The following is a 19,796-nucleotide window of genomic DNA, read 5'->3' as shown; positions in this document are numbered from 1 at the left end:
CACTTCTACACATGGAGCGTTAAGCTGTTTCTGTACTGTAGCTACTTCACATACTGTGTGTCACACTCTCCTTGAGTTTTAAAAGCATTATGACCTGAAGGAATAGCAATTCACCACCTGAACATTAACTTTTATACACGTATTTTTGTAACTGTGGAGAGAATAAGGAAGGATTTTATTTGTTTTAAAATCAGCAAATGTTATTGTTGCCACAGCTCTTGTAAGCTAAAGTATCACTAAAAAGCCTAAGCATGTTAACAAATACAACTTTTGTGTAGGTTGTCTAACTACATTTGTATTGCACTACTAAAATTGCCATGTTTATATAAATTAGGATTAATTGAGAAGAGATAACGCTTAACTACAACATATTACAGAAGCAGCAGGACATTTGTTACCATATGTGTTCAACAGGAAAAACAGGCGTAAAGTAACAATGTACACAGTATATGGTCTACATAAGGTAAAGAGATGGAACCTACAGCCTTTTTCCCATCCTTACAGGACTACTTATAAACTGTTTTCAAAAAGAGAGTATCTTGCTAAACCATGGGCCATTGGCAAAAAGAATGTTGGGTATGTAGCTAATTTGACTTTGTGTTGCAATTTTGGTACACAATTCCATGATTTAAGAAACATAATTAACTAAGATGCTAGAAGTCTGTAGCTATTATTAGAAAGTTGAATAGCTTAACCATGTCCTTAATAAAGCAGTGTCATTATAGTGTCTAAATCAATTGACATTTAAAATAGTTAAATGCACATTTACATTTGCACTTTTAAATGTTTTGTGTATTTTTATGTATGTATTTTTTGTATTTTTTCTTAAACTAACCAAATACGTTTTCGTGGATCTCCCCTTCTGTCTTATAAACTATATGCTATATATGTATATATATGTATTAGGGAATGTAAAATGTGAATATTTGAAAAATATGAATTATGGGAAATATTTTTATTTAATTTATGAACTAATTAAATTTAAGTATTCCACTTACGTTGTTTATTAACTGATTTGTTTGCGTGCACCAGCTTCCTCCTATTTGCATATTTAAAGAAGCCTGTCAACGCTCTGGAATTTCCCCATGTACCGGAAACACCCATGCACCGTTTCATTGGCTGAGTCCCCTGTCCGCTCAACTTTCCTCACTTCCTATTGGCTGTGGTCGCTGTCGGTCACTACGCTTCCTGCTTTGCAGGGCAGCTCGGTGCGGTGTGTTGTTTTAAATGAAACGGGGAAATGTTTACGCTCTGTGCGGGTAAGTGTACTTAACTAACGGCCCAGTTCGTTCGTCAAAAAGTTAGTGAATTGTTTGGTTAGAACGTCGAATTTGTGGAGAGTTATTTCGTGGTGTTTCCGCTGTTTTGTTTTTGTGGAACTCGAACGAAGAAAGTTTTAATGCGAGCATTACTTCATTGTTGTTACCTGGCGTAACCGTCACTGCAGGTGAATTGACAAAGTTCGGCCATTTTGATCAATTTCGTATTTTTTTATTTTGGCAGGAGATAGAAAACAATAACATGAAGATGTGAACAGATACCATTACATAGAGAAATCTCGTTAAGAAAATGATGTCAGGGGCTAATAACGACCAAGGAAGGAAGCGCCGCCCCCCCAGAGTTTTCGCGATCTCTACGGATCTGAGGGTCCAAGATCAGGTGGAAGGTTCCATCCGGTTGCTGCGGGGGTTTTTGTGCCAAGAGCAGGATGTGAGCAGGACCAAAGGCGACTGGGTTTGGGTGAAGGTATGAAGTTCAACTGTTTAAAAATAAATAAAGTCCTGAGATATTACAAGTAAGACAAAGAAAAAAACGCAGTTTTGTTTTGATTTTTGCTGCAAAGTCATTTAATGTAATGCATAGAATAAAAATATAAGGCCATTGGTTAGGTCCAGAAAGTAGACCGGATGTGCTGCACTGTTTTGGGGAGAAACAAAATTAGTTGACATGTATGTGACAATTGTACCACGGTTTATTTGATAAATAACATTATAAGTTTGTCACTACACAAAATAGTACCGAGTATTTTTTAACTATAAAAATATATAGTTTTTAACTTCAATTTGATTGACGTGATAATAAAACAGCACCTGTAATTATCTGATAATTGTATCATATTAGTGTAGAAATAGGTGTAGCCCTAGCTAAAGTACAAATGTGCAAAAGTAAATGCTATAGCTGAAAAACTACGTGTTTATGTATTATCAATCACATTATCAATCACAAATGTATCAAAATGTCTATGCATTAAATTATGCTGTAAGTGAAACTGGTGTCGCTGTGGTCTTGCTTTCCTTTCACATTAACTCTGATTTTTTTTTCCTGCTGTTTATGTTTTTTTCTTTTTGCAGGTTTTGGACAATAACGTCATGGTAAAAATAGAGAGGAAGTTCCTGCTGGAAATCCAGAGTGAACATGGTGGTCTGCTGGAGGCTGTGACTGATCTGGAGGCCCGTCTGAAGCTCATTAGTGAGTGGGCAAGAGTCGTGCATTAAGAGTGTGGGACTAAAAGTTTATTTGCCAACATTACTGTATGAGAAATGTTACCAAATGGGGTTCAGTAGTGAAGTTAAATGTATAGAAAATGTAATAGTGATATACACAACATAACTGTAGACATAATTACAATAACACTGTGGAACGTTTTCTGTGCATCACTCAAATTTTCCATTGTCTTGCACATCTTTAGATGACCAAGGAAAGTTGCAGCAGCTGGCAACATTAGCTGTTGACTCCCCACTCTGGGTGCAAATCGGCCAAAAAGATGAGTTAGCAGAGGCAGAGCTAAAATACATTGGGCCTCTGAACAGAGGAAGTGGAGTGTACTTTGGAGTGCAACTCAAGGTAAACTTGTACAATGTCTTATTAGGATATGTGACATGTGCATGTGATGTGCTGTTTGATCTAGATTAATTTGAGTTACATTAAATAGCAAAAATAATTAATAAAGCAGTAATGTTGTAGTTTCAAGGAAACTGTGGTTAATTTCTGGAAGCTAATTTATTCAACAACTCTTACCTCATTTGAGCTGATGAAACTAACTGTCTCGTTTGTGGTTTTTCCCTTTTAGATAACTATATTTTATATACTGTATATATATATATATATCAAAATGGCGATTTTTCACTTTTTCAGTAGTGTTTTTGGCTTTGTGCATGTACAGTATTAATTTAGCAAGTTCTTCAACACAATAGACATGGGAAGTTGTTTTATCAGACATGTTTCATAACACTTTGTAATCTGATTATCTCTATGTTTTTGTTTTTTTTTTTTGCTGAAGGGCTCAGCAGCAGGTAAAGGAGTCAGCAACGGTTCCTACAAAGGCCACCAACTGTTTGTCTGCCCCGAAGGCTGCGCCCTGTTCCTGCCCATCAGTGACATCCGACTACGCCACTGGCCAAGTAAAAGCGACCCCAACATCCAGGAAAAAGTTCGTGACCGGGAGCAGCGCCGCAGCAATGGGCATCAGAGCAGCAGCAACAGCAGTAACAACAGCCGGACGAGCCATCAGCTGCAGCCACCGCAACAGCAGCAAGGCCGTCACCAACTTCGGTCCAGCAGCCCTCGTCCACTGAGTCCTAGCATCATTCCTAGAACGACAGACCCGGCTTTGACATTCACCATAGGCCAGCGTGTTACCTTCCAGCCCGAGGAAACTGTCTATGCTGGGGAGGTGCGCTTCTGTGACCTCCTGCCTGGTCGCCCCTCTGCAGGGACCTACGTCGGCATACTGCTGGTCAGTAGTTTATTTTCTATAGGCTTAAAACATGGTAAGGTAATAAGGTGTTAAAAATTGCTTAAATTCCGAGTTCATTGACCTTATATTATAATTCAAACAAAATTTGATAGAACTTGCTTAAAACTTGCTAAAGACAGTTTTTCAAAGTGGCCTTAGTTGTAATTTATCCGGCTTTTACATAAATGAAGTAAAATCAATAAGATGAGATGTTTTTCTGTGTGTGACCAGGATGGACACGATCAGAAATTAGCAGATCAAACAGTTAGGGTGGAGCAATTTGAAGATAAAATTAGAGACGGGAGGTTGAAAAGGGTTTGGGCATGAGCTGAGGAAAGAGAGTGCCGATGGTGTACGAAGGGTATTGGAGATGTAGCTGCCAGGCAAGAAGAGAAGAGGAAGACTCTAGAGGAGATTTGTGGGTGTTGTGAAAGTGAACATGGGAATTGTTGGTGTCAAAGCAGAGATGGGATAGGGTCAGATCAGAGCATGTCCTCCAGGTGAATACTTTAATTACTCTCCGCGAATTGAAATCTTTGAGATTCATTGCAGGTTAGTTGTGTTGGAGAATAAAACGGTACACACAAACCATCAGTCCCAGAGTACGTCAGGTCAGGACGGGTTGTAGTATATCTCTCTTTACCCTCACTTAAACTCAAATGTTGAGCTACTCTGTCAAAACTGCTACAAATACTCTCCTCCTGATTATGTACAAATAGGGGGTTAAATATGAAAGTAGGTCATGACCTGCTTGTTTAGCTTTGCTTTCTGTTTCTCCGCACAAATATATAATGTTGAGATTATAACCTGTGTTTGCCTGTGTCTGTGTTGTCATTTGTATCTGTGTCAGCCTTTGTGGTGTATCTTTTGTCTTCTTACAGGACACTCCTTCTGGTAACTGGGACGGGCATTACAGAGGAGAGAAGCTCTGCGACATTCCTTCACCTCTCTATGGACTCCTGCTGCCTCTTAATGTGGTTTATGCAGGTACAGCAATTATCAGAAGTGATGGTTAGCTCTGTTAGCAAATTCTTGTAGAAAAGTGGTCATAGGAGGTACAGGAAGTGGGTACCAAGAACTTTGTGTGTTGTCCAAGACCAGAAAATTAAGTATAGCAACATGATTGGTTGCTACACACCTGAGATTGAACTTTTTACTTACTTAACTTTTTGTTTCTCACCACAGCCAGAGAGCCAGAAGACAGTTTATCCATTGACACTTTTACTGCTGACAGTCCAGGAACCAGAGATGGAAATTGTTTTCATGATCAGTATCACTTATCAATTAAATTCCTTATCGATTCTCATGGTATGAGGAAATAAGATATAGTTCAAATAGGTCTGTTTACATCAACTCATTTGTGCACTTTGGCATTTGATTTGGACAAAATTAAAACTGCAAAAGGGAAATATTTTCTCTGCAGAAAATAACATCTGAGCATAAAATACACCTGCAGTTATCAACTTTCACAACTTTATTTCTTCTTTTCTTTTTTGTAAAATTCAGCCATTCAGAGTGTGTTAATGTCATGTTGTAAACAGTCCAAACCAAATTAGGTAGCATGTGTGTGATAACTTCACCTTGGCTGTTTTTCCACCTCAACTGGTCATACAGTATGTTGTATGTATTTGAGGAAGCAAACCATTCAGTATATAGAGATCAGCAATTGGCAATTTCTTTATGGAAAACCTATCTTATCAACTGAGCTTATCGAACCTCTGCAAAGTTCTGAAAGTCAGCCACTGGCCTCTGCTCTGCAATGAGAGAGGGCTGACTGACAGACCTGCCTACCTGTGGCTTGAGATCAAGTAACTGACAGGAATTTATTGAATATAGTTCGTCGAGTGTTAAATACAAGTATAGGATCTTTAAGTATATTGTGACAGTGCACTAAAAAAAAGATGCCTCAGTGCTTTTTAATAACTTTATATCGCTTATTACACATGGAAACAACTCACTCTGATCTATCATGTTTTATATCCAACCTAAAGACATGGCTGCCAGCGGAGGCATGAGGAAAACAAATTCAGAAGTATCCTGAGTAACTTCCATGTTTTATGTGGGATTTTTTTCCAGAGTCTAAACCCAGGCCTCAAAGTCCTCTACCACAGTCTCACAAACCTCTGCCAAAACCAGCGCCACCACCTGTCAACCGGTCTACTGTAACATCACCGCCACCATCCTACAACTCCAAGGTCGCCTTGATCCCACCCGGAAAGCAAGCGGTGAAACCTCCTCCACTCCCACCTCCAAAACCCACTCATAAACCTCTGTCACCGCGTCCTCCACCTCTTCCTCCTCCGAAGCCCCGCACTCCGTCGTCAACCAGCATTACCGACCAATCGCCACACGCTAACGGCATCCATAGTTTTGCCTCCTCCCTTTTGTTGTCCCCAGATGGACACAAGGCTCCAACAGACATCGGCGAGGCGTGTTTAGAGAACGAGTTTGAGGTGGGCTCGCTAGTGGAAGTGAATGACCCACCCATTTTTGGGGTCATCTGCTGGATTGGACACATCAGTGGTATTTCTGAGCATGTGGCAGGAATTGAACTAGTGAGCACACTCAGTGGTCTTTTTTTAAAAATATTTATAAATTCAATTCCAACCTGCAACATCAGGAAACTTTATTTTCTGTCCATCTGTGTCGACTGTGTTTGTGTATCAGGATCACGAACTGTCTGCAGGAACAGATGGCAGTTACCTGGGCGAACGCTACTTTCGTTGTCCTCCTAACAAGGGGTTGTTTGTCAAACTCCGAAATTGCAGAAGGGACTCAAGGTTCCCTGCCCCAGAAACACCTCTCAATCAAGTGGAGCGGTGCAACTCTATAGGTGGGTGGTCAAACATTTACAGTATTTCCACCACAAATCAGAACAAAACAACAGAAGCATATAAAAATGAACTATTACATGTATTCATGGACCATTGCAACTAGCTTTTAGATAACATTTTGCAAATTGTTATGATGGGTTAATACTATTTTACGGCATACTTATTAGGATTCTTTTTACTTTTGTTGACTTTTACTATTTATAATTTTATTTAATCAAAATAATTAATATTTAAAAATGCCTTAAACTACATTTTGGGGGAACTGTGAATCATTTTCCAACACATTCTGAAATAATTATGTTGAACATTTTTGTTTGGACATTTTTGTTTAATTATGTGTTGACTTTGAACTTACCACAGCTACAAACAATATATTTTTTTGTTTTTACCTTCAAATTAACATGTCTAATTTTAAATCAGACTGGTGGTGCAAAAACATACATGGTAGAAGTCATGAAAGGTACTTCAGTAATGTATGAGGGAAATCTCCTTTTTAAAAGAGATGAATCATTTACTTTACAAAGGTTGAAACAGGTTGAAAAAAAACTTCCTCTCTATCCTCTCTTTGTGTAATGCTGCATTCACACCAAAAGTGATAGACGCAAAACAAATTCTTGTAATGTCTACATTGCGTTGCTTGTTCATTTTTTGATTATAGCCTCTTTCGCTTGTCGCTGCCCCTAGATGCTCAGTGGGGAAAAATGACATGCAGGATAGTTATTTATCCCCTCATTTTTCAACCTTTCAGTGGTACCTCACAGTAGTAAAACAAGCCACAGAATGATTCACAATTTACCAGAGCATTCAACTTTCTTTCTTGCATAGCAGAGGTGTTGGTGCCCACACACGTCGATGATAAGCCGGCATGTACGTAGTGTACCAGAAGCCACCATGTCTGGGTGGCAACAAGGCGCTCTGACTGGATAACAGCCGGTCTGAGTGGTACCTCAGGCTGACAGTGGTGAAACAAGCCACACAAAGTCTCACAATTTACCAGAGGGTCCCGTCTACTAGCTGACTTTAGTCTTTTTTTAATTCTGGTTCTGATAAAACAAAGCAGTGGTGTCATTGTCCACACACAGCGATGATAAGTGTGTCCACCATTCTCTACAACTTCTGCTTACTACAGGGAGGTGATGTCAGGGTAAACTCGTTGCTGATTGGGTGTCGTGACGTGATGCCTCCTAAAAAGTTTTTCCGTCTTTTTTCATCACCTCAGACACTCTTTTGCTTTATAGCGTCACATCCCAAGCTCCAATCACACCACCGCCGCCTGAATTGCATGCTGTTGCGGCATTGATTGTGTATGTGGAGCTGCTCAGTCCACGTCCACTTTTGGCATCAACTCTCGATTACTTAAACAAGAGTATTCTTTAGATGAGGGATGTAACTAGGGATTGAGGTGTTCACCGATTCTCCTATGTCTCTCAGCTTTTGCAGAATGGGGCAGTGAGCGTGTGGAAGAGCACACACCTCCTGTGGAAGGTGAGGAGGCCAGACAGCTGTATGACGGCTGTAAGAGAGGCATTCAGGGTCATCTGAACTCCTGCTACCTGGACGCCACGCTGTTTAGGTATAAAGTGTTTTATTATCATGGAGACACTGAGCAGTAAGAATAGGATTTATTTAATAAAATAAATGTGTTGGTTAGGTTTGTTTTGAATGTGATCTCTCTGTCTTCGCCTCCAGTCTTTTCTCCTGCTGCAGCTCAGCAGACTGGGTTCTCTTTTGGCCGTCAGACTTGAAAACCGACTCAGACTCCAGTCAGGCTCAAGACCTGCTGCGCTGTGAGATTGTCAACCCGCTCCGAAGGTCTGTAACGTCCTGCGCTCTCGTGTTTTGTAAATTATCACCAACATCATCATGATCATCACACAAATCAGTCCAAATAAACCAGATCTTTAAACACTTTGTGTTAATTGTTGTGTTTCTCAGGTACGGTTATGTGTGTGCTAGTAAGACCATGGCTCTGAGACACCTGCTGGAGGCCCCTAACAGTGACACCGGCTTCACCAACCAGGAGAAAGGTCTGTTTCTGCCTAAGTAATTGGGCCTTTGTCAGCAGGCATTTGCCTGCCTGTGTTTGTGTGTGTGTCTCATCACAGTCACACCGAGGAATGTAGACACCCTACTTTTGTTCTCTCCCCTCAGATCCGGAGGAATTCCTCAACAGGCTTTTCCAGCTCCTCCAAGTTGAGCCGCTCCTCAAGATCAGGTAAAGTTTGAGGGCGTTTCTTTTCCATGTTTGATGCAACTTTTCTGCAAGTTCTCTTGCACTGTACCAACTGTACAAATAAAGATCAGTCATTTGGTTTATTACCACCAGATGGCTCTAAAATCATAAGCATGACACAGCAGGTTCTGCCTTTGACCTTTTACCACACACAGAGATTGATATCATTTGATATAATGACTTCAATCCTGTGATTCCTAAGTTTTTCACATTTGGGACTAATCCTCTCATTGGCCTTTTTTTAGACTATGTTATTCCTACAAAACTCAGAGATACAGAAAATAAAATGACGTTACTGTAATTTCCTTACCATGGCACAAAAAAAGTAAAATATTAAAACTGATTTGCCTTTCTGCAACCCTCCACCCCCTCTGGGGACCGCTGCTGTAGACTGTGACAATCTGTTCAGCCGGACTACAAATGTTTCCAAAAAAATGTCATAGTCTCATCTAACCCCTCCTCCTCAGATCCATGTCCCAGCAACCTCAGGAGTGTCACCTCTACCAGCTCTTCCCACCTACTGTGCCCCACTCTCCCAGCTCACACTTAGCCAACTCACCAGTGCACTCCCCCATCCCTCTCTTGTCACCCTCGTCCACCCGGATGAGAGTTGCTAGTGTCCAGACACTTCTGGAGTCGTCCTTCCTCCATGCCGGCCTCAAGTTTGTTGAGGTAACTACTCTGAATATCAGAGGAAAACATTCGGTAACTCAGTAGTCACCTATGATTTTATTTTGATAATATTTTAATTCTCTAGGCTCCCTCCTGTCTCCTGCTGCTCATGCCCAGGTTTGGCAAAGACTTTAAAATGTTTGATGCCATCTTGCCAACCCTCAGCCTGGACATCACTGACCTCCTTGATGACAGTAAGAGGAGTGTTTCTTTTTCCTTTATACGGGAGATTTAAATGCAGTGAAAATAATCAGTTGCTATTGCTAAATTGTGTTATTTTGTGCAGTTGTCTATGTTGGTTAGGTTGTTTAAATGGGTTGGCCATCTTTGTTTTCAGCTCTGAGGCAGTGCAGCATCTGCCAGGCCACGGCTGAATTTGAGTGTCTGCAGTGTTACGATGATGTGGACATCACACCAGGTCGTCCAAAACAGTTCTGCAGCACCTGCAATACACAGGTAACCACCACTAACCCACTCGTACTGTATATGCAGCCTGTAGTAAGAGGTGGAGAGAGCTGCTGTGTTTTTGTCGTGGCCAGCAGTCTTCTCTACCAACCGATTTTAAACAAATGAAGCAGGAGTGAGTTGTTCTCTTGAGGATCACATACTTTAATCAATCAGGGTTTCAATCTAATATTAGGCCATAAGGTCACCTGTGAGGATGAATAGTTGACTGAGCAAAAAAGGTTGACAATTTTCCTAGGGATGATTGAGGAGGAAGATGGTCTCTTTTGTCCAGTAAGTGGTACTGCAACTGTCTTCTATCATTTTAACAACTTTTTTAGGTCCACAGTCACAGGAAAAGGATGTCCCACAGCCCAGTAAAAGTGGGTATTCCTGATGGTCCATGGTCCGGGTCTCTGCACTGCACCCGCCGAACAATGTCTCTCTTTGCTGTGACATGCATAGAGACAAGTCACTACGTGAGTTTCATCAAGCACGGGCCTCTCAACACAGACTGGCTGTTTTTTGACAGCATGGCAGATAGAGAAGGTAAGAGGGCTAAATGGAAATGAAGGAAGCATAATGCAGAAACAGAAATCTTGAGATCTGTTTTTGGGTTCCTTACCCAGGTGGTCAGAACGGTTTCAACATCCCACGGGTGATGTCGTGTCCTGAAGTGGGTCGTTACCTCAGTTTGTCAGAGGAGGAGCTGAGCCGTGTGGATGCTGCATCAATACGTGAGACAACGCGACGTCTGCTGTGTGACTCGTACATGTGTCTGTACCACAGCCCTGAGCTCAGCCTGTACAAGTGATGTGACCACAGACACAGAAGTGATTTAGATTCACAGATGCTGATTTTTTCAGGATTTGTTTTTTTAAAAGTAAAAGTGAAGGATGTTCTGTTTACAATCAAAGGTTCGTTTGTTCCTTTTGACTAAACTAAAGATCATTATAATGGCAAAATCCAAGAGTTGGATAAGATTAAAAAAATACTATTTTAACACATTTTCAGTCTGTCACAAATCCCTATAATTTAAATGTGGTGGATCATTAGCCAATATAAGCTGCTCATGGTTATTCTAAATCCTGTTCATGAAGACGTGACGGCAGTCGAGAAGAACTGATACGTGTTTAATTGTGCCATATATGTATATATGTAATATAAATGTGACTGAGTCACAGAGCTAAATGTCCAAATCTTTGATTGCCGTAAGTATATTATCTCTGGACTGTGAAATATTCCATGTAATATTTAATCACATCGATGGTTAAAGCTATGGAATGACATTTTATTGTCTCCATAATATGTTGTAGAGCCAAACGTATAAATGATTATTTATTTCCAAATTGTCAGGTCCCAGTAACTGATATTTCATTACATTATGCAAGTAAATACAAGTTTACCTTACATTTTTTGAACAATTGTACACTGTACTAAACTGACAACTAAAACACAAACCAACACTATAACTGCTTTGTTTTTTTGTTTTTGTTTTCTTTAACTATAGTGCCTTAAACTGTTTCTATAGATTGAACACTATTGTTTTAACCATTGTGCTTGTACTGCTGACAGCTTGTTTGTGTGAGCAGCTACAGAAAACAGGTAACTGTTCCAAGCAATAAATGTTTAATATGGTTTGTTTATGTCCCTCTAATTCTTTTATTTTTTGGTTAAATTCAGAAAAAAATGTCATTGAATAGCTGTACTAGAACATTCGGACTCTCGGTCATAATAAATATTTGGTTTAAGATTGAAATTTCCCTCCGCACCACTAGTCTATCATTTTAACAACTTTTTTAGGTCCACAGTCACAGGAAAAGGATGTCCCACAGCCCAGTAAAAGTGGGTATTCCTGATGGTCCATGGTCCGGGTCTCTGCACTGCACCCGCCGAACAATGTCTCTCTTTGCTGTGACATGCATAGAGACAAGTCACTACGTGAGTTTCATCAAGCACGGGCCTCTCAACACAGACTGGCTGTTTTTTGACAGCATGGCAGATAGAGAAGGTAAGAGGGCTAAATGGAAATGAAGGAAGCATAATGCAGAAACAGAAATCTTGAGATCTGTTTTTGGGTTCCTTACCCAGGTGGTCAGAACGGTTTCAACATCCCACGGGTGATGTCGTGTCCTGAAGTGGGTCGTTACCTCAGTTTGTCAGAGGAGGAGCTGAGCCGTGTGGATGCTGCATCAATACGTGAGACAACGCGACGTCTGCTGTGTGACTCGTACATGTGTCTGTACCACAGCCCTGAGCTCAGCCTGTACAAGTGATGTGACCACAGACACAGAAGTGATTTAGATTCACAGATGCTGATTTTTTCAGGATTTGTTTTTTTAAAAGTAAAAGTGAAGGATGTTCTGTTTACAATCAAAGGTTCGTTTGTTCCTTTTGACTAAACTAAAGATCATTATAATGGCAAAATCCAAGAGTTGGATAAGATTAAAAAAATACTATTTTAACACATTTTCAGTCTGTCACAAATCCCTATAATTTAAATGTGGTGGATCATTAGCCAATATAAGCTGCTCATGGTTATTCTAAATCCTGTTCATGAAGACGTGACGGCAGTCGAGAAGAACTGATACGTGTTTAATTGTGCCATATATGTATATATGTAATATAAATGTGACTGAGTCACAGAGCTAAATGTCCAAATCTTTGATTGCCGTAAGTATATTATCTCTGGACTGTGAAATATTCCATGTAATATTTAATCACATCGATGGTTAAAGCTATGGAATGACATTTTATTGTCTCCATAATATGTTGTAGAGCCAAACGTATAAATGATTATTTATTTCCAAATTGTCAGGTCCCAGTAACTGATATTTCATTACATTATGCAAGTAAATACAAGTTTACCTTACATTTTTTGAACAATTGTACACTGTACTAAACTGACAACTAAAACACAAACCAACACTATAACTGCTTTGTTTTTTTGTTTTTGTTTTCTTTAACTATAGTGCCTTAAACTGTTTCTATAGATTGAACACTATTGTTTTAACCATTGTGCTTGTACTGCTGACAGCTTGTTTGTGTGAGCAGCTACAGAAAACAGGTAACTGTTCCAAGCAATAAATGTTTAATATGGTTTGTTTATGTCCCTCTAATTCTTTTATTTTTTGGTTAAATTCAGAAAAAAATGTCATTGAATAGCTGTACTAGAACATTCGGACTCTCGGTCATAATAAATATTTGGTTTAAGATTGAAATTTCCCTCCGCACCACTAGAGGCAGAGCGTGGCGTCCGACAGTCAGTCAGCCTCGTTGCGTCATCACTGCGGGCCGTAGAAGGAAGCTGGCTGCTTGAGTGAGTGACGCAGAGGGTCGTCGACCTGTCTTTTCTTTAACACAGCCAACTGTTTCGTCTTTTAAATCGTAATAGGTATATTAACTGTCGGACTGTGACATTGTTGATATTTCTCTGGGGTAAACGAAAGAAACCGCCGCATTTTCATGGCATTTTGTCTGATGTCACGACGACCGTTTTCAAAACCGACGTCCTTTTTTGCGTCGTTTAATTTGTCGTTTAAACGTCGTGTAAAGCGGTCACTGCAGCGAGTGACCAACATCATTTCTGTGCAGGTCTTTAGTCCGATTACTGGGATTATTACTAAAAAGGAACATTCCGAATTAGATAACATTTCTTTTAATTTTCTGCTTTAAGGTCACCAAACGTGTCCTAAACTAGATTTCGTTCATAGTCGTAATTTGATTGACTTGATTTAACTGATACGTTATTTATTTTACTTCCTTTAAATCACCTTCTAAAGAAGTAGGCCTGCCTCTGTCATCTGTTGACATGTGTATGTCTTCCCAATGCAAATGTAGAGCCGTTTCCCTAAATACGTTGTATGCATTTCTATCTTAGACGGGAATTATCTGATTAATTGTTAGCTTAAATAAAATATATTGAGATGTTATATAAATTAAACTATTTACCGTAAGATAGGTTGTTTTGATTAAGACATTTAATTTATGTCATACATTGAGATTTAGATTAAACCCCACTAGTAATGTTATTCTGTATACATGGTTTCTATGTGAGTTTTGATTATAAGGGTATCTTAACCTTATAATCTTATCTTATTCTATGTGGCTCAGGGGTCATCAGTCACACTGACATTATAGTGGTTACTGAAGATTAGTTTGCAGTCAATTACCTTTTTGATTTGGTCAGTATTACAATTATAACGTATATTAGACGGTGAAATACAATATGTCTTTGTCATATTGTTTTCTTTTCTTTTTAACCCAAGGCCACACTCAAAACTCATCCTCAATTCCACTGTTGTATTTGAACCTGTTCTTATAGTTTTATTGTTTTTATTGTTGTATTGTTATCTTTGTATTCATTGTAAGGTGTCCTCGGGTGACAATAAGGTGCCTATGAAATAAAATGTATTATTATTAACCATTGTTATTCTTTGCAGGTTACTTTTTGTCTCTGAAGTCCATCAGTGAAGTCAGTGGTCATGGCGTCTCCAGGGGGGCAAGGAGGTGGTGGAGCTTTGTCCACAAGAGGAGGAGCTGGCGCCCGGAGGCTGAAGTGGGCACTGGAGCTGAGCGTAGGAAACACAAGGTGAACAGAGTGCTGTCATTAATCTTATGGTTATTGATAATTAATAAATTCAAACTCAGCTTATCTATGTCTACATGTAACATAAAAGATAAAGGTTTTCTTACTTTAGTACTGTTCGCACTTTAATAACTTGTGTGACTGTACCAACACTAGATGAAAGTGTTGTACCTGCTCTTTCTTTCTCTCCCTCTCTTTATATCTCCCCTCTGCTTTCTATCCATTTTCCCTTTTTTCTTTTTGTTGTCACAGGTAGGAGTTTTTCCTCCACAGTGTTGCCAAATTGTGTGCTCAGTGTCTGTTCTATTATGTATTGTTAGCATAAATTGTAAGCTGCTGTTTTGTGACTTTGGGCTGGACGAATCAAACTTGACCTTCAATGATAATGATCGTGTAATCCTCGTTCATTTATCTTGGCCTATAAATGAATGGTCTGAGTCAGTGAAGTGGCAAACCAGAGCTGGAGACTTTTTTTAGACTTTAACAAAACATTGTTTATTCTTGGATAAAAACACAGCCATTTTCTCAGGCTGCTACTTAGCACCTGTACTGCACCACAATATAAAAACAGGAGTCATCCCTTTATCGCTTGCTTTGCAGGAGTCGTAGTGAGCGTCAGGGCGGCCAAGGCGATGTTGTTTACCCCATCGGCTACTCTGAGAAACCAGTCCCAGACACCAGCATTCAAGAAACGGACAAGAACCTGGTGGAGAAGGTGAGGAAAGACAGAGTTTCATTTTAAGTCCTAATATGACATTCTTTAGAGATTTAGTTGAATACCCACCACCAACACGATGGTCTGTTTTAAACAGCGTTGCTGGGACGTAGCCCTCGGTCCTTTGAAGCAGATCCCCATGAACTTGTTCATCATGTACATGTCTGGAAACACCATCTCCATCTTTCCCATCATGATGGTCTGTATGATGGCCTGGAGGCCCATCCAGGCACTCATGTCCATGTCCGCCAGTGAGTGATTTTCTTTTACAGTCAACTTAATGGTATAATGGTCAGTGTTTCTGAAGTATTTTTGAATACTGCAATGGAGCCTTGGTACCACATTAACTCAATATAGTATGAAGAATAATGGCATGAAAAAATGGTACGACAACCTTGGCTTATACATGTTACCACCACAACAAATAGACAGAGTTTCTTGACATGAAATTTTTTGTTTAATGTTCTTGAGTAGAATTTCCTCATGTTTCTTATTTGTCGATGTTCATCTTGTATCCAAGCCTTTAAGCTGTTGGAGAGCTCCAGTCAGCAGTGGCTCCAGGGTCTTGTCTATTTGGTTGGAAACCTGCTGGGCTCAGCGTTAGCAATATACAAGTGTCAATCGATGGGACTACTGCCCACACACTCGTCTGATTGGCTGGCATTCATAGAACCACCTCAGGTAAAAGGAACTCTGCTGAACACCCTCAGTAAAGAAACACACTTAACTTGACTGACTTTTTATGAGCAGTGGCCACTGCTTAGCCAATGGTTAACTGTCATTCGAAACTGAAACTGAAACCTCTAAACTGAATGTTCTGGGTTTCATGAAACCTTCAATCTGGTTTGTTTTCACTTTTACACACAGGGGGACAGAACAGGCTTGTGTTTATAGGGGAGTTTACTAGGTAAACTAGTTTATTCCCAAAGTTTACTTCAGTTGTGATGCATGCATATATACACACACACAAAATCAAAATCAAACTGTACTATAAAAGACATGCAGAGCCAAAAATATATTGATATATACATATGTAGTAAAGAACAGGTATGTAAAGTTAACTGTTTATGTTTTTCTGTCTTTTCTACAGAGGATGGAGATCATGGGAGGAGGGATGGTTTTGTGAAGAGGATTTTTTTTTGGTCATCAAAAATATAGTTAGCTTACTTTTTAAAAATGTGGATCTATGAAGTACGGGGATAGAGTCTGTGATTCAACCAGAAAGTCCAGCCTTCACCAAATCACGTTGCGATCATTTTTTTTACATTCTAAGCTCCAGGCGACGCAAGAACTGCTGGTCTACCGCTGGCTGATTTGTTAGGTTTGTGTTAATGAGTTAAAATTAAATAAAGATGTTTACACGTTTAGGCACAAAAATAAATTTTGACTAAGCCTTTCTTGAAGCACAGTGAAGCTAAGTTGTTTGTGTCCAACTCTGTCTCAGAGCATGATTCAACTTCACTTAAAGGATTTCAATATTTCCAGAGGTTTGTTATATACTTTATCTGTTCATTTAAAACATCCTTGTTCTCATAGCTGCTTTTTTTAAAACAAACTTTACAATGAAATGAAAATTATTAGCATTTAAGCCACAACTTCATGGCTTTATGTCTGCTGTGATTTCATTAATACATTTCTAAGGTTCTCTAACACATCAGCAGATTCTGGAGCAATTTTCATAATTAACAGAACTTTGCAACTAAAACTGTAAAAGAAAAAGATTAGAGCCCAGACATTTATCTTCTTTACCTCTCATCTAATTAATAGTTAGTTAATAGTAAAAGGCTTCATTTTCACAAGGATTTTTATCATGTCGTTTGGTTTCATGTACTTATGGTTTAATTTATACTGATGTGCTCTATGAAATGTTCTATTAAATAAAACCTTATTAGATCATTTGAAATGATGTTGATAATTGTTTTTTAAACGTCTGATTTCTATTGACAAACACTGGTTGCTCCCATGCATAACAATTGCAAACAAAACTGTTCTATGTAAATCAAAATTATTTAAAAGAAAATATGTGAGTGGTGAGCCTGAGCTAAATGAATCTCTTATAGGACATCTGCTGCTGGTTAAGTTGTTTTAACGTAACATTTTAACAGCACAGTTAGGATCAGCTGTGTCTCCTGAACCAAACCTTGCTATTTTGATGAGTCAGACTGCTTCAGTTTATGGGTGTGTGTGTTGGGGAAAGGTGGGGGGTAAAGGGGAACTTAGACTGAAACTGAACTCTCTTCTTTATAACTATTTATTCCAGTGGTTACAGCTGGGATTTAGGGAACACTTTAGGACTTGTTGTTTGAAATCTTCATAATATTTTGTGCCTCACACTACAATGATATTTTTTTAAATTGTTGAAATACATATTTATTTGAATATCATGTTACCAAAGAAAAGAATGTTTGGGCAAAAAATACATTAAATTACATTTAAAATCTTTTTTATCTATAAAAGTGTAAAAGAGACTGAATGTCCTTCAGTGTGCTAAATATTCAACCTGTGGGTGTGTGGGGTGTTGTGTCAAATGTGATATCTGCAGCAACACCCTGCTCCCAGAACAATAGCGTCTGAAAACTGTAGGTCAGAGGCCAGTAAGATTACACAGCTTTTGGTTTGTCATGGATCAACTGTATAAAAAGTGTTGAAGAATTTTTTTTTTCTTATCTAATAAATGTGTTAGTAAGGGTTTTTTTCGTTTTTGATTTATTAAAGCTAACGCCTGAGAAACAAACAGACAATATACAATGCAGACAATATAATTATTTATTTCCCGCCATATGTCCCTAGAGGGGCTCCGTAATACTGATGCTACTGTCAACTCAACACATATGTTTAATATGTTTAAACATGACGCTGCAGTTAGACCAAGATTTAAAAAGGAAAATAGAAAACAATATGTAAGGATAGAAAGACAAGGAAGGAAAGACGGAAAGTCCAAAGGTGATACTAACGCAGTATTTCAATAGGAAGCATCTCAATGACATACGTTTTATTCTTATTTATGGTTTCTGGTACAACTAGTCTTCGATGGACCACTTCATCTCCTCCGGCATAGACCGGTTTGACCCGCCAGACTCGGCCCACAGTCGCGCTTGTTGGGCAGGGTATGGAGGCGTGAAAGGGGCGGGACAGGTGAGCAGGAGGAGGCTACAAAGAGAGGATGGGCGTTCACACTCCTCAGAGTGTGTTTTGCCATGTGAAGGACGGGAGGGTGACTTTTAGTTCATCTTTATTTTTTTCTTTTTACCTTTTTTCTTTTAATGCAACATCATTTGAAAATACATTGCGTTTAAGCCGAGCCGTTTAACCCGTTGTTAATGCAGCGGCAGTATCCGTAAGTAAAAGAGTAGGGCCTTTTTAAACACATTTTTGTGTTTGACTTGGAGTTGGTTGTTTGTTTTTGTTTTTGTATTGTTTGTTCTTTTACTTAAAAAAATCCGAGAAAGTCGTCGTCATGGAGGAGAACGGCGGTCAGTCACCCCGGCAGGAATATCCACATCCGTTTGTCCACCAAGTGAAGCTGAACAGAGTGGAGAGAATCAGGGTAACCGTCCGACTTCAATTTAAACTTCGCCTAAAACCAAATCTGTTTCACTGACACGACTGTAACCGTTGATCAGGAAGTTTTTAAAAAAATTGGATAAAATATTGAGTTGTTTTTTACTGTTTTGGTAAATTTCCAAATCATTACCATGTCAATTGGCATTTAAAGCTAGTTAGCATCTCACTGCCATGATGAACTGTGTTGTATGGCACCATTAAAATTATTATCACGATCTCTGTGTAACTCAAGTTTCTAATATCGACTCCAACAACAGGACATTTATAAACGGTTATGTTGTAACATGAATTGTTTGAGTACATAATGAGGCTTAAACTAGGAGTAACTTACTGTTGGTTAAATCTAGACAGTCATTGAAACGTGTGATATTTGATCTTGTATTAGGGTTACTGACTGGAATCAATTATCTCCAATCACAGGTAATAACTGGTCGAAAAGTATAGTTTTATATATTAGAAATATCACCTCATAAAAGTAGTTCAAATGTAATTACAACATTGTTTGCCAACATTGTGTGGTTGTAAATCCATCTCCTCACTCTTCTCGTAGATTTGGTTCAAATAAACAAATGGAAAGGATGTTTTCTTTCGACAACCCTGACAAAGCCAGAAATCGGAGATGGTGCTGCAACATTTGACACTTGAGTGACCTGCTATCTTGAATGGCTTCAATTAGCCTCTAAAATCGGCTATCTGAAACCAATTAGGCAGTAATTTGACTTGGGAGGAGTTGGTTTCTCCTAAATGCTGACTTCTTAAAATCTCAGAATTTCAAGCATTTGATTGAGCAATTCATCAATCAGTTTAGCTGAAAAGTAAGCCTCTCATGAGCCAATATTCTATTTAACTAAATATAAGTCTATCCTTATCCTTAAGATTATGAATGATGAAAATCATTTTAGTATTTGACATGATTTAGACACAGGAAAAAAGTTTTCCTAATGTAACTTCATGCAGGTATTTTGAAAAGCAATACGATTTGACTTTATAGTGACTGTATTAGTGAAGAG

The 19,796-nt window shown here is 39.0% G+C and overlaps 4 protein-coding genes across 11 annotated transcripts in view; all 4 read left to right on the top strand.

Annotated features, from left to right (window-relative positions):
* The first annotated feature begins 1,147 nt into the window (after nucleotides 1–1,147).
* LOC103384550 (ubiquitin carboxyl-terminal hydrolase CYLD-like) lies at nucleotides 1,148–11,559 on the top strand. Of its 3 annotated transcripts, XM_008318106.3 has the most exons (18): nucleotides 1,148–1,259; nucleotides 1,504–1,746; nucleotides 2,352–2,469; nucleotides 2,690–2,844; nucleotides 3,281–3,736; nucleotides 4,618–4,723; nucleotides 4,922–5,044; nucleotides 5,813–6,291; nucleotides 6,404–6,569; nucleotides 8,002–8,143; nucleotides 8,260–8,382; nucleotides 8,506–8,597; nucleotides 8,722–8,785; nucleotides 9,271–9,475; nucleotides 9,561–9,669; nucleotides 9,813–9,931; nucleotides 10,261–10,468; nucleotides 10,549–11,559. In XM_008318106.3, exons 2-18 carry the CDS (start codon nucleotides 1,570–1,572, stop codon nucleotides 10,731–10,733), a joined length of 3,027 nt encoding a protein of 1,008 aa, XP_008316328.1. In that variant the 5' UTR covers nucleotides 1,148–1,259; nucleotides 1,504–1,569; the 3' UTR covers nucleotides 10,734–11,559. The 3 variants fall into 3 exon arrangements, with proteins under 3 accessions (XP_008316328.1, XP_008316335.1, XP_024918607.1); XM_008318113.3 differs by lacking the exon at nucleotides 4,922–5,044; XM_025062839.1 differs by lacking the exon at nucleotides 1,148–1,259 and having other exon boundaries at nucleotides 1,266–1,746.
* A 150-nt stretch (nucleotides 11,560–11,709) lies between these two features.
* LOC103384562 (ubiquitin carboxyl-terminal hydrolase CYLD-like) lies at nucleotides 11,710–13,019 on the top strand. Its single transcript, XM_008318125.3, has 2 exons — nucleotides 11,710–11,930; nucleotides 12,011–13,019. The coding sequence occupies exons 1-2, from the start codon at nucleotides 11,744–11,746 to the stop codon at nucleotides 12,193–12,195; spliced, it is 372 nt and encodes a 123-aa protein (XP_008316347.1). The 5' UTR covers nucleotides 11,710–11,743; the 3' UTR covers nucleotides 12,196–13,019.
* Nucleotides 13,020–13,154: 135 nt separating this feature from the next.
* emc4 (ER membrane protein complex subunit 4) lies at nucleotides 13,155–17,118 on the top strand. Of its 3 annotated transcripts, none has more exons than XM_008318149.3 (6): nucleotides 13,155–13,238; nucleotides 14,362–14,510; nucleotides 15,108–15,222; nucleotides 15,320–15,473; nucleotides 15,743–15,903; nucleotides 16,313–17,118. In XM_008318149.3, exons 2-6 carry the CDS (start codon nucleotides 14,404–14,406, stop codon nucleotides 16,346–16,348), a joined length of 573 nt encoding a protein of 190 aa, XP_008316371.1. In that variant the 5' UTR covers nucleotides 13,155–13,238; nucleotides 14,362–14,403; the 3' UTR covers nucleotides 16,349–17,118. The 3 variants fall into 3 exon arrangements, with proteins under 3 accessions (XP_008316371.1, XP_008316355.1, XP_008316363.1); XM_008318133.3 differs by having other exon boundaries at nucleotides 13,215–13,313; XM_008318141.3 differs by having other exon boundaries at nucleotides 13,228–13,357.
* A 156-nt stretch (nucleotides 17,119–17,274) lies between these two features.
* lpcat4 (lysophosphatidylcholine acyltransferase 4) overlaps nucleotides 17,275–19,796 on the top strand; it is a 10,536-nt gene continuing 8,014 nt past the window's right edge. The window contains exons 1-3 of one of the 4 annotated variants that reach the window (XM_025062872.1): nucleotides 17,275–18,165; nucleotides 18,247–18,357; nucleotides 18,672–18,769. In XM_025062872.1, coding sequence (XP_024918640.1) covers nucleotides 18,680–18,769 — 90 coding nt within the window. In that variant the 5' untranslated portion in view covers nucleotides 17,275–18,165; nucleotides 18,247–18,357; nucleotides 18,672–18,679. Of the gene's footprint in view, nucleotides 18,358–18,380; nucleotides 18,560–18,667; nucleotides 18,770–19,796 lie in introns of those variants that run through there. The other 3 variants (XM_017033113.2, XM_008318210.3, XM_017033109.2) reach the window with 3 other exon arrangements.

This window comes from Cynoglossus semilaevis, chromosome 1 (genome assembly GCF_000523025.1).
Source record: "Cynoglossus semilaevis isolate Cse_v1.0 chromosome 1, Cse_v1.0, whole genome shotgun sequence".
Classification (NCBI taxonomy): Eukaryota; Metazoa; Chordata; class Actinopteri; order Pleuronectiformes; family Cynoglossidae; genus Cynoglossus; species Cynoglossus semilaevis.
The sequence above is the reverse complement of the archived record's forward strand: the minus strand, read 5'-3'. Positions and strand labels throughout refer to the sequence as shown.

Coding starts and splice junctions, on each gene's coding strand:
- LOC103384550 (XM_008318106.3), top strand. CDS start 1,570: ATGATGTCAGGGGCTAATAACGACCAAGGAAGGAAGCGCCGCCCCCCC. Junction 2,845..3,280: donor ACTTTGGAGTGCAACTCAAG/GTAAACTTGTAC, acceptor TTTTTGCTGAAG/GGCTCAGCAGCAGGTAAAGG. Junction 8,786..9,270: donor GAGCCGCTCCTCAAGATCAG/GTAAAGTTTGAG, acceptor CCTCCTCCTCAG/ATCCATGTCCCAGCAACCTC.
- LOC103384562 (XM_008318125.3), top strand. CDS start 11,744: ATGTCCCACAGCCCAGTAAAAGTGGGTATTCCTGATGGTCCATGGTCC. Junction 11,931..12,010: donor CAGCATGGCAGATAGAGAAG/GTAAGAGGGCTA, acceptor TTCCTTACCCAG/GTGGTCAGAACGGTTTCAAC.
- emc4 (XM_008318149.3), top strand. CDS start 14,404: ATGGCGTCTCCAGGGGGGCAAGGAGGTGGTGGAGCTTTGTCCACAAGA. Junction 15,223..15,319: donor ACAAGAACCTGGTGGAGAAG/GTGAGGAAAGAC, acceptor TGTTTTAAACAG/CGTTGCTGGGACGTAGCCCT. Junction 15,904..16,312: donor CATTCATAGAACCACCTCAG/GTAAAAGGAACT, acceptor TCTTTTCTACAG/AGGATGGAGATCATGGGAGG.